Genomic DNA, 13,756 nt, shown 5'->3' on the forward strand with positions numbered 1-13,756 from the left:
AGCCAATCTTATCTGAACCTTTGGCAGACGTCCAACCAACACTTTCTAAACTGGTTTCCAAGGCAACCGCAACCAGAAGGACCAATTAGAAGTGACAAAAGATCCCTGAGCACTAAACTGCCTGGAGATTAGAGGAAAAGAAGACACATCCTCAAAACAAACACAACAAATGAAAGAAAGGCGCTCTGATCTGTGGGTGTGACTATAGCGTAAATGTGTGTGTGTGTGTGTGTGTGTGTGTGTGTGTGTGTGTGTGGCAGACGGAGAGAGAGCGGGTTTGCATGAGAACGCACCTGTGGGCTCAGTTGTGTCTGCTTCGGTCTGTCCATTAGGGAGGAAAGGATTTAATTAAACCTGCAATCTCTCCTTCCCTCGCTCTGTTTCTCTCTCTGTTGGACTACTGTGTGTTGTTAGAGCCATGGGCAGGAAACCAGATCAATAAGAAATAGTTTAGAGTGGCTGATGTTTCTTTTTTCTGTTTAGGCTATCAGTGGGAAACTGTGGCCTCTGAGCCACACATCAATCACAAGCTCTCACTGTGTGTGTGTGTGTGTGTGTGTGTGTGTGTGTGTGTGTGTGATTGATCCGATAGCCTTTGTACTTCAGTGGGGGATCTACTTTATTGAATAACTGACACATGTGATCCCATGGTGATTGTTAGTTGTTGTGTGCATGTGTGTGTCATTGCCTGTTTTTCCGTGAATGGAAATGTGTGTCAAATAACAAAATCAGTGACCTTTACTGTAAACCCTTTCAACACACTACTGTGAGGTGAGAACAGGGTTTTATTTAATGTCATATATGGCCATTCAGAGCCAAAACACAGCAACTACATGCAGCATCTGGTTCTCATCTAAATTTTGATGTCTGGTTTACCATTCAAAAACAAGCAATTGTTTTAATCTTTGTGGAAACAGAACTTAACAATAGCAGTAACAAGAAAAAAGCAATATCTACCAATCATCAATAACTGCTCTCTGGCTTTGTATTGCTGCTGAGGCTGCAGGCTCAGGCTTGGTAAATCCATAGAAATCCCTGGGCTCTATAGAAGCTGACATCCCAGTTATGACACATTCACATCATATCATATATCGATCGCAACTACACATAGAAAAGTCAGAAAAACTGGTAAGGCTCTAAGTTGTAATTCCTTGTTGGAGAGATCATATCTGAGAGCCACAATCTTTCCCACTTGATGAAAATATTTACAAAAACGTCACCAAACTAGTTGCAAAATGACCACAAGCCTCGGTGACTAGCATCTAAATAAAATCCAAGTCATACAGTTAATTCAGTTAATTTAAAAGCTATACAAAATTTGTTGTATATGGTTTCACTTGTCAGTGAACAACTTCCAATACATAACACAGCACATGCTGCTTATTTAGGGTATATGATGTGAGAACTATGTGTGAAAGACTCCCCAGTCCACATAACCAGAGGTTTTCCTGCTCTTTGCATTTTGCTGATATTGTGTGAATGCTGCATCACCGCACTGTCAGACAGAAAAAGCTAAATGGATGACCAAGGAAAGAGCACTTTATCAAGTGAAAGCTAATCGCCATAGCTTGGCTTAGCTAAATCTAAAACTAAACGTACTTGTTATCCATAGCAGCTGCTTTAGGGTGCTGTTTCAGGGTTGTTGTGAAGATTTCCTCAGGTAAAATGATCAGCTTAAACTTAAGTCATTACAACCTTACTTGTTGCACAGTTACGCTGTTTTTTTCTCACAAGCTACTGCTCACTGCTTTGGTGGCACAGGTTACTCTCATGTTTTGTATTGGTTCCATCAATAATGATGGATTACAGTAAGTATCTGTGTCTGACCTGTGTCGAACCCAGTGTGATGAGTAGAGAGCTCATCTTGCCACAGGTCATGCTCTTTTAACTTGTCAGTGCCCTCGCCCCTCCCTCCCTCCCTCTCCTCCCTTATTAATGTCCTTTACTTCTGTCTACCTCCTTTAATCCTTTAGTTTGTCTTTCCTGCCTTCGCCAAAAAATGTCCTGCCCGCTTCAGCCTGACTTTCACTCTCTTTTACTCCCTCAGTCTTAAAAGGCTTTAAAGGATTTTAGGCGTAGCCCTCTCCATGGTAACACCATCTCCCATTCTCACACACACACACACACACACACAAACACACACATTTTCTCGCCGTCTCTCATCTCATAACTCTGCCCTACCCTGCGCTTTGTCGCTGTGCCCTCCCCCTGTATGCACTCCCTCTCCCCTTACACTCTCGCCCTCCTTCTCTCTCTTTCTCTCCCTCACACACACTCACACAACCTCTCTTCTGCTCTGGCAGCTTGTCTACTGCTAATGCTGCACCATCTTCTGACTGCGAGATGTTCACCCCAGCTTGTAAAGCATCTGCAGGCGAGCCGAGGTAAGGCTTTCACACTTGTTAGCTCTGGAGCAGAAATGTTACTACTGCTGACAACAGCAAACTGGAAGCCAAATGACTGATGAGATGAGTGCGCGCGTGCGTGCGTGTGTGTGTGAGAGAGTGTTGATTTATGTGAGAACTCTCCAGCTGGAGTATGAAGCCTGTGTGAGTTACAGGTTAGGAATGACACTTGCATGCACACACAATCAGTTGAAGTGGAAATTAATTTCTGAGGTTCTTTGTCCTCCCTGTGGTATCTTAAACTTGAGGGAAATATTGCGGTCTGTGTGTGTATTTATCTGTGTGTGTGTAGTTGCTGTGAGAGAAGCCTGGTGGCAGGCAAACTGTCTTTCTTGTAATGCTGCAATGGTGCTGCATTGCCTGGTTATGCCGCTACATTCTCTCACAATTTATGACACCATGTTGTGTTTATATGTGTGTGTGTATGTGTGCATTTGATTGCAGGGGGGGCTGGTGAGTGGGGGTTTGAAGTTAGGTTTTGCAGGTGTGAGTGGGTGGATAAAAATAATATTTGTTAATTAAGTTTTTATAAATTCAATGCAAAACACTGCTTTCCTGCCACAAGAGATAGAATACCATTCATAGATATACAGACTAAACTATTTCTTTATATATATTATTTTAAATAGTATAGAATAAGTATTATTATAAGAAGACGAAAAAAATGTCCATGTAATTAACACATGTGATGTGTTCTGAACTGTGTGTGAGCCAAAGGGTAAAATATCTTCATGCACGCCTGAATTTTCCAGCGTGTGTGTGTGTGTGTGTGTGTGTGTGTGTGTGTGCGCCAGTGGGCATTCATTCATGTTCATGTACTCATACAGTACATGGTGAGTGTGTGCGATGTGTGCAAGCAAAGGTCCCCCTGAGGAAACATTGGTCCCTACTGCATGCAGAGCAGAGGGAGAGGCAGTGGAAGGCAGAGAGATCTTATTTGATTCATGAGTCTGTTTCCCCAGAGGAAGCACTGCGTGTGTGATAATAGCAGACATTAAACATCTTCCAAGACATCAAGTGGGAGATTAATGTTTTCATCACGTCCTTTTCGGGAAGGTAAATTCTACTTGACTCGGAAGATGAAATGTGATGTACTATCGTAAGTATTTCTGCAGATGAGAACTAATGAGGTGCCATACATCAGGAATTCACTTCTTTAAAGTTAAATGTAACAATCTTTCTACTACAAATAAAAAGTTGAATGTGTAAGCAAAAAAAAAAAAAAAAAAAAAAATATATATATATATATATATATGTACACACACACCCTTGTACCTGAAGAAGTTTTGCCTCTACAGCTTTACAGCCTTATTTGGTCTGGTATAGGCAGTAGCTTATGGTGGCTAATGCTAATAAACTTTGCCAAAAACTGAGTCAGTTCACTGACTCTTCTCTACCGCTGTTTCTTCACCTTTAAGCCATGACATTATTCCATATTTGCCATTTGTGGCCATAGTTGCCATTGTTCAGCATAATTTACAGACTTACAGGCACACTTTAAGAATACTCTTCTCTGAACTAAATTTCTTCACCTCTAAGCTCCATCAATGACAAAAAAAAGTAAATTTCTGTCTGTAGTATCCCAGCATATATAGTGTTTTTTGTGCTGTATAATAAATAATTATTCATACATTGATATATTTATATTTTAATTAATTATCTGCTAGTTTTCACATCACTCGCATCATAGTCATAGTCACGGTCATGTCATTTCCTCAGTCATATCATGATCATGTGTTGGATTATGTGCTTCATGTGGAGGTATGCCTTCAGCTGGAAACTAGAAATGCGCTGTGATTGCTGACTTTAGAGGATTTTCCCTTGAGCTTCTAAATTGTGCTCATATGAACCCCCCAAAAAAAGCAAAAAGAGGCTCTTGACACGGCAGCTTCAGACTCAGAGGCTTGACAAATTGCAGTTTTGCAGTGTCGAGTGGACGGCCGGTCCTGTCCCCAGCTCTGTGTACTACTACCCACCGCTGACTCCTGTTCAAAATAGATGCCTGCTAATCTGCACCTCTCAGGTGGAGTGAATTCAGGATTTGTCCCACTTACTGAAATGTGTACAAGCATGGACACGCATTCTTAAACTGTCCATGCATGCGCTCTTATAAATGTTTATGCTAGCAGTGTCAACGAAAAACAGACCCTCACAGAGAGGGTGCTGTCTTTTTTGTTCCATATTATACATTAATGTGAATCATTATTGCATTCAGCTTTATCTGTTTCCCTCGTGTTTTTAAAAGATTCGAGTGATTCTTTTTATAAAGCCCACGCTGTCTCTCTCGTGTATTTTGTTCCCACTGCGGCTTGAGTAGTCCACTTGTGCACTGATAACAGTCAATTACCACTCAAAGAAAACTGCACACACCTCCTTATCTTCTGTCCTCACACCTCTCACCTCCTCCTTCCTCTGCTTGTCATTAACCATCTTTCATTAATCCAATCTCAGTCTGGCAACACTACTCACTTTCTGCATTTCCTCCCTCCTCCTTTCCCTCTTGCACCTCCACTATTCCTCTGTCACGTATGCTCCTCTGGTCATTTAGTCTCATTTCCCATCACATCTCTGACTGTAGATCATTACACATAATGCTTTCCAAACCTCTGTTACTCATCATCTCTGTGGTTGCTTTTCTTCTGTCTTTTACTCTTATCAATTCCAAACCAAATCTGTCTTTTTCTCCTCCGTTCTCTCACTCACTTTGGTGATGCAATCAATTCAAACTTTGATACAGTGACATGAATCACCACAGCCTGCAGAGGGTATTTGCCATAAATGTCTGCAGCTTGTGTTTGTATTTGTGTGTTCCCATTAAATGGGAAATAAAACTGTGTGCGGAAATTGCCATGTTCACAGCATACACCTGATTAAATTGTTTTTGCAGTCGCCCCCGTGGGTATTTCTCATTGTGTTTGTGGGACCTGAGGTCTGTGTAGCTCTTTATATCCTCGCCTCAGTGAAGGGGATGTACGTGAATTAAATGGATGTTTTTCTATGATCAGTGTCGTCTGGAAGAGTGAGCAACAAGAGCGAGAAGGGCTGCAGGCACCACAGAGGCCGTGGGTGGAGGAGGTGCAGCGTGTATGTGTGTGTTTGTGTACATGTCACAGCTTCTTAATTTGGGTGCATGAACATGCACACGTGTCAGCATGTGTGCGTCTGTGTGCTTGTGTGCCGGAGCACAGAAGTACTGTATGTATCTATCTGTGGTTGTCTGTGATTCTGTGTATGGTTATGTACAATCCTTTGTGTGTGTGTGTGTGTGTGTGTGTGTGTGTGTGTGTGTGTGTGTGTGTGTGTGTGTGTGTGATCTGGAACAGTGGGTGTATGGGTGGGCTTGCTGTCACTTTCACTAAAATCCACCAACAGAGAGAAGAACTATAGGGGGGGAGAAAGAAATAAAAATAGAATGCAAACAAGTGGAAGGTTAAACGAAGAGAGTGTGGATTATAGAAAAACAAGAATGGAAGCTATAGGAAGGATAGAGGAAAACGAAAACTAAGAAGAAGCTAATGGAATGAAATATAAGGAAAAAAAAGACAATATGAACACATTGTCATGCACTTTCCTTCACTCAAGAAACACCAGTGCTCACATGGTCGTAGCATTGGGGGAAGTACTGAGAGAGCACAAGGTTATTTGAGTGGATTGCTTTATCATCTGTTCACATAAACAACTCATTTCATTCATTCATTCGTTCATTTCATTGGTCATTGGTTAGTAATACAAAGCTCCTTTATTTGCCATATCTGTGTTATCGATACGTGCACACTCACACAGATGTAACATGACGACAAAACGGGACAAACCTCTCCTTTATGATAGGATGACAATTTATGATTTTTTTTTTCATTAATTTGCAGTGGTGGAAGTGCAGTTTTGAGATACTTGTACTATACTGAAGTTTCTACCTCACTACATTTCAGCGGCAAATATTGTACTTTTTAATCCATGACATTTATAATCTGATACACCAGATGGTTTGCTACATAGAACCATCTGGGAAGTCTTTCTGGAGAAAGGCAGGTGCTTTTGAAAATATTTGGCGAGTGATTGGACAAGCCATCTGTCCATCACTGTCCTAATGTCAGCCCTCAGTCAGAGTGAGTTGGTGAAATCAAACTCTTGCTGAAGTCATTTGGGAGAAGAGGAAAAACATCTTTTCCACAGAGAAAAGGCTTCAGTGAGCAATCCAGCAGCCTCCCAAAGTTATTACATTTATTTCACAGGTATGATTTACACTTAATTTATAGATTGAGATTTAAAATACAAAATATAATCATCTTATAAAATATATAATGCTTTGGCACAGGTTAAACTTCCCAACAGGATTTCAGATAAACCTTTAGGATCATGCTTCAATCCCTTCATGCTGGAAACACATTACTGGATGAATCTAGCAGCCAATAAAACCCACACAGGGTGTTTGTGACTGTGCATTTTTACTTTACATTTTTATAACTCATTGAAAGGTAGGTCCGTCATTTTTGGTCGAAGGGAGGTGTTGGTTGGTTTGTCTTGCTCCCGAGAGTGTACTGATTTAAACCATACAACACACTACTGGTCAATATATTTGTCAGTCCCTTGAATCCCTTGTTCCAGTTAACTGGTGGTTTTCTTGTCTGGTGATGTTTGTTTACATCTTCCACTTCTTGTGCTCCAGATGTTGTTTTGTCATTTTCAGGAAGATATTGAGGACCTCGACAAAAAAACATAGGGTTTGGGTTAGCAAATGAGAGCACACGCTCACCCACCTGTCACTCAAAGCAGCCACGTCCTCAGTTATGTAACTTTAAACCTTGATAAAGTTTTAACAGGTGAGTAATCTAAAAATTCACCTACTGTACAGTTGTCATGAAGGGGGAAATTAGCTATAGAGACCAAAACCGTTTCTTGTACCAGGCTGTAATGTTTGACATTTTAACACGGGAGTCTATGGGGATTGACTTGGTTTTTGGACCAGCCTCAAGTGGTCATTCAAGTTTTGACCTCATTTTTCTGCCCTGGAGGTTGACGCTTGCTTCACAGGAGGCCTCAAAAACAAATGATTGAATTATATGGCAAAACCCAGGTGTTATGAAGAATACACAACAGTGGCCATCTAAAAAGTGCACGCAGTGGTCATTGCAATGCACACTCCAAACACAGAATGACAAAGAACTTCATGTTATGGTCTAGAAACTATTTACAAAACCTGCCTCAATTAGCATCTGCTTCTTATTAAGTAATAGGTAAATTATTTGTTGTTGAGGTATTTACACACTGGCGTCAAATAACATAATTTTGGAGATAAGTGAATGCTCTTTTTTATCTTTCACCAGTTCAGATAAACGCCTTACTGGATTTGTTAAGCTTCCATGTATCCTCAATGCATTTGTTGTTGCTGAAGATGGCAGACATGATTTTAAAGGAGGAATGGTGGTGGATTTTCCCTTTGATGTTTACTTTGAGGGATCAGTCGTCTGAGAACGGAAATAGCCCAAAAGCTCATCAAGGAGAAGGGCTGGTTTATAATTGGTTAATGCAAGTGCTATTTATTTTCAGGAAATAACACGACTATCTGTAATCAGCAGATGATTTGTTTCAACTGTGTCGGATGTGTAGTCAACATGCGTTCAATGGGTGAGGAAAGTTTGCACTTGCATTTGATTAATGTCTTAATTATGAAGCTGTCATGCATGTAATTTTTTTGATTTTTAATTTTTTTTCTGCCAGATGGACTGCATGCTTTGTGAGAGCTGTGTGTCTGCCACCTATAGATGACACCAACATGCTCATATATGTGGAGACTCATGCATATGCACAATATTAATTGTATAAACACCGCTCCATAATACAGTGTTGCTAGAGTCATATAAAGTTGATTTCTCTGACTAGAAACATATATTATTCTGCCTTGCATCCACAATATTTGCATTATATATATGTATTATATGAAAGATGAAATGATGCACATGTCCTTCTCAAAAAGGTTCATCGTAAGTACAGGGAACAGCTGCTTCATATCATACCTCTGTGTATGTGCGTACAGTATGTGTTTATGTGTTTTTGTGTGCACCTTTACGTGTGTATGTGTGAATCATTTTTGTTTTATCGTGTTCAAAGCAGCAGATGGATGGTATCTCTTCCATCAACCCATGTGGTGTTTTTAAATAAGTATATAGAAGTCAGGTCACGAATGTTTAATTACTCTTATCATCCAAACACCACAACTTAATTATGTGTTTATCTTAAGATATCACGTTTTCATGTATTCACAATTAAATTACGGTTTCTCATAATCATCATATAACACTACATTTTGCACATTAAATCTGGTTTAATTAGAGGACTCATAGTGGTTACAGCATCTGCTTGTGTCATAACGTGAGTTCAATCACAGATGATAGATAAATCTTTTGTGACCTCTGCTGTCATCTATTATTAGTCTTGCTTCAACTGGTGACACACACAACAACCTTTAACGGAAGATGAGATAATGATCCCAATTTAATTCAAATAAAATGAAGCTGTTGTGATCATAGTTAAATCAAACTTTATGCAAACATCTTCCAAATGCACAGCCTGATTTTGAAGTCAACAGAAATATTATCATAATTATTATCATTATTAACTAAGTGGTGATCTCCAAACAAAAGCTGTGCTTCACCAATTTGTATCCAGTTAGCATATTAAAAGAAATGGCAAGATACATCTGGAAATCATTTTTACTGTTGGTTTGGTGTCTCTGTGCTCTGAGTATGTGAGTATCTGTGTGTGTGTGTGTGTGTGTTATAATAGATGATGATGGATGCGGTCGAGACAGGAGCCATTAAAGTAGAGCATCAGCTCTGTCTCTAAATCAGCAACCCTCCTGGAAAACCTCACATGACTAAGTAACCTATTAGAGACACAGGAGGGAGAGATGGATGACGGAAAAGAGAGAGGTCTCTCACGTCTATCTGGGTGTATATCACCCCCTGGGCATCCATCTAATGACTAAATACCTTATTACATGGTGGGGAGAGAGAGGGGAGAGCTGGTGAGGAAGGAACAAAAGTAATAAAGATAGAAACATAACAACTCTCTCAGAGTCTCACTGGTATTGGGCAACAGGGAAAAAGTTAGAAGAATGAGAAGAGGGACTGAAACAGAATGAACAAAATGACTTTGATGGTAGAGAGAAAAGAAAAAAGTTTGAAAAATACTCTCTTAGACGTAAATATATCATACATTGTAAATTAGACAGCAGTGCATTCATTTCAGACATGCTGCATCATTATCATAGTCTAGTACAATACACTTGTGCACTGTTATGCTGTTTGCATGAACTGAAAACCCTAATATTTTCTCTCTTACCGGTATTGTTATTAGACCATACAGACAATTATGATATTATGTACAAAGGTTTAAAAATTTTAATTTAGATAGTAAGAGGAAGGAACTATCTCCATGTCACTCTGGAGATTTGGACAGACCCAACTGTGAACACTCTCGTGGAACTACTTTCTGCTAAAGACATAGTCCCTGTGAATACTGCTGCAGTATAGTGAATTATCCTGAACAACTGGGAATAAGTTTTTAGAAAGCTGTGTTGCTGTTGCATTTTTTTAAAATTAGCTTTTTTGTTATGTTTAAACCCTGGCAGATGGGAAAATACGTCTTTTTATGATGTGAGTAATAACTGAACCTTCAATCTAATGTATGTCTACTTTAAGAATTTAATGTGGACGGATGTGGGTGGATGCACTAACACAATTACTTGTATCAATTTGGTGAAAGACATTTGTTTTGTGAAATTACTTCACTGTTATTCTGCACATGAAGCAAAACATGAAGAACTGTGAAAACAATGCGCCTTTATTATGCTATGTTTAGTCCCAGTTTAATTTTGCCCTGGCACAATTTTTCTCTGTCTCTCTCACCTCTCTCTCCCACCTAGAAACACATATGCATACACACACAAGTGCAAAGATACGCACCTTTTTGCCCTTTACACTCTCCTCCCAAACTGTTTTGCTGCTCACTGCTCTTTAGAGTTAACGTTTCAGTGGTAGCCCAGAGACAGAGATTGTTAGGAACATGGCAATTACCTGTGCTGACCGATGATTGTATTGGAGCTGTCACACAGTCAATGTGACATCTGACACTGATTACTAAGGATGTTTTTGAAATTGCAAGTGGCACAGTGGCCCATTGCACAAATTGCAGCCTGGTCTACTTACATAGGAACATCTGATATAATAACCAAATTAAGCTACAACACAACAAAATGTACCATGCTGGAAAGATAGACTATGAGTCATGCAATCAGTGTGCATTAGTTTGTATCAGAGGAGGGAAAATCCAAACTTCAGTTCTGACTAGTGTTGGGTAAGTTACTGAAAATTAGTAATTAGTTACAGTCACTAGTTACTTCTTTCAAAAGTAACTAAGTTAACCAATTACCTAATAAAGTTTACCAATTACTGCATAAAAAAGTAATTGCTCAGGAAAGTTTGTCTTAATTCTGTTATTGATGCACACATTATAGTGTTGTTGAGCTTGTGACACAGTGTGGGACAGGACAACTGCTAAATTTTATCAGTCATTGTACCCATTATCATTCTGATGAAGTAAGTACAACACAACAGACATGTTTTACATGTCGGTTTATTGTACTGCTGAGATAGGATGTCATCGTGTGTGCATGTCATCAACATACCTGGCAATCAGTCTGTTTAGTTCTGCCTGGGTTACAGACTGTGCAGACAAACTCGTGGTTTGAAAATCAAACCTTGGCTGTTTGGATGATGGGTCTTGTAGAACTGTTGTTTTACCAGAAGATTAGAATCACAATTCCTTGATGTGTATTAAGTCCTCACCGTGGCACATAGACTACAACTCAGCAGTATTATAGTTTTGTCCATGGACCTTGACCTTGAGGAGGGAAATTATATGCCCATATTTCACTCTGAATGTCTGCCATTGTGTGGGCTAATGCTGATTGATTGCATAAATTCTCTAACCTGCAACCTGCGGGGCTGAAAAAAAAAAGTCAACTGCAGTTCCTTCAATGGTTACTTGCGAGTCAATAACCCCTATGCTAAAATACACAACTTCACAGCAGAGATAGGGAAATCTCAGCATTATTGGGGGCGTGGCTTCTAAAGGTGACAGGTGGATGCTATCACAGTCCGATAGCTGTCTGACCGGGTGTCTTCTTGGAGTCGTTGAGTGTGACCTCTCAGCAGTGTTTGTGGTGTTGATGCCTTTTGGTGGATTTTTCATGGAAATATTGACTAATACGGCTTGCTGTGTGGTTAATTGAACAGAGTGTGAGGAGGTCTGTGCTCCCGTAGTTTGAGTTGATTGAAATTCTGGTATTATTTAATTTATATGTTCGCACTAATTAGAAGGTGTGAGTGCAAATGAATTAGCTGCGTGTTAGCCTTGGAGCAAGGCGCCCAAATGTGCTAACAATGCTAAAGGGAGCATGGTCATTAAGTCTCAGCTCCTCACACTGCCCATTTTTAGGATTATCTGGTAGTAATTTAGTGTCAGGCAGTGCCAAGATGGCGACGGAGGAGCAGTTCACACTGAGCTTCAGAACTGCTCTCCAGAACCCTATGCGTGACATCACCTGGGCTATGATAATCACTCAGTTGTGACACCATGAAGTGAGGCGACAGCATTTGTCTGTTACAGTCTGCAGTTGTCCATTTGACAAGACAAATGTAAGGAGTGAGGAGCCTGTTCAAATTTCCGTAATTGTTATAGTGTTAATTTGAAAAAGTAATTAATTACACATAATGTTGTTACACTGGCCTTGACAGTGACAATCTTGAGAGATCTTAATGAAACAAACAAACTCATGTCTTCAGTTTGACAGATTTAAATTATTTTTTGTAATCCTGTTTCAAAAAGCAGCTTGCATCAAGCTGCAGGCCCAGGATTTAACGTAATAATCACATTACAGTGCAGCAATGTTGAGGAATGCCATGCTATTTGACAGTGAAAATGCTCTTGGTAGTGTTTTCGTAGAAAAGATACTGTGGTGACCTCTTGACGTCACCCGACCCACTTACCAACGTGGCAGTGGTAACACAAAATGCGGTGTGAATGCAAGTTTCACATTTGACGTCATTGTTCATGTGCTGTACTCAAAACAGAGAGGAGACACGAGGACAAGAGTGCAACTCTTTCCAAACTGAAAGCAACAACTCTTCTCACACCATAATGTTTTTAAAAGTCACTGAAAACTGAGCCTGCTGCAGTGTTATTGCTCAAAAGAATAGCAGCAACAATAGGAAACACAGGATATGGTACGGCATGTATGTGGGCATTAGCAAGTTAGATGAATAAATTATTGTGCAAATGCATCATGAGGTCAAACAACAGTAAATAAGAAGACCATGACCCTCTTGTCTGAATTCGTAATCAAAGCAACTAGCAAAGTGAAAACAAGAATGTCATTTAATCTCTAAAGCAACATGATGTTATGTTAAAGCCACGTTTCTTCAGAGAAAAGCATGCATGCAGTCTGTAGTTATGTGTGCTGAGTATGTGCTTGACACCTGACTAAACTGTGTTATTATCATATTGATGGCCCTGCAGACGTGATGTTGTAGTGTGTGTGCTGAGTGGAAAAATGATTTCACACAAACAGGGCTTTGACATTTTATGATCAATAAAGCAATCATGAGTATTGCTTTCCAGCCTCGGAGACTCCGCGGTGTTTTCTGTTTGTTTGAAATGCAGCCTGTGTAAATTGTAAAATGAACAATAAGAACGCAGTATAGGAAAATAATGAACAGAATCCAGGGAAGTCATGATGCATATGTTCGGTTTTTTAGAGTGCTTTCTTTCTATTACTGTGCAAAAGATAAGAAAATTGGAAAACAAGCATGAGTTTTTATTTTAAAAAACACAAGAATTGACTTCTTTTGGGTCACGGTAGGAGCAGCAGGATAAGCTGTAAACACAACATTAACATTATTAGCTTTTTAGCTGATATGATGAGCGTGTTAGCAAACAGTTGTCTATTTACACATGCAGCAGACAGTGCAAAAGTGCCATTCATTAGAAGTCCTCTCTAATATTGACTTTCCTTTTAGCTCCATTTGGTCTCTTTTGCTGCTAAATGCTCCACAATGTTCACCAGTTTGCCGCTTGGCAATGAAGCAAACAATCAGTTTTGATGCTTTCTGTTTAAAAACAGATGCTTGCCATGGCCAAAAATGATGCCACATTTGTGAAGCATGATGAACTAGCTCCCCTGTGGATCCCATTGTTCAACAAAAGGCACTTTGAATTAAAACAGCATTAAAACTTGACATAACAAAACACCTAATGTTCATTCATGTCTACAGAGTTCTCCTATATTAATA

The 13,756-nt window shown here is 39.7% G+C and overlaps 1 protein-coding gene across 1 annotated transcript in view; it reads left to right on the top strand.

Moving 5' to 3' along the window:
* The first annotated feature begins 2,281 nt into the window (after positions 1 to 2,281).
* The window catches only part of LOC139631746 (rap1 GTPase-activating protein 2-like), an 82,341-nt gene continuing 70,866 nt past the window's right edge, over positions 2,282 to 13,756 (top strand). The window contains exon 1 of the mRNA XM_071496245.1: positions 2,282 to 2,384. Coding sequence (XP_071352346.1) covers positions 2,344 to 2,384 — 41 coding nt within the window. The 5' untranslated portion in view covers positions 2,282 to 2,343. The remainder of the gene's footprint in view (positions 2,385 to 13,756) is intronic.

Source organism: Trachinotus anak, unplaced genomic scaffold, assembly GCF_046630095.1.
Source record: "Trachinotus anak isolate AG129_WGS33_773 ecotype Australia unplaced genomic scaffold, CSIRO_AGI_Tana_v1 ptg000014l, whole genome shotgun sequence".
Lineage (NCBI taxonomy): Eukaryota > Metazoa > Chordata > Actinopteri > Carangiformes > Carangidae > Trachinotus > Trachinotus anak.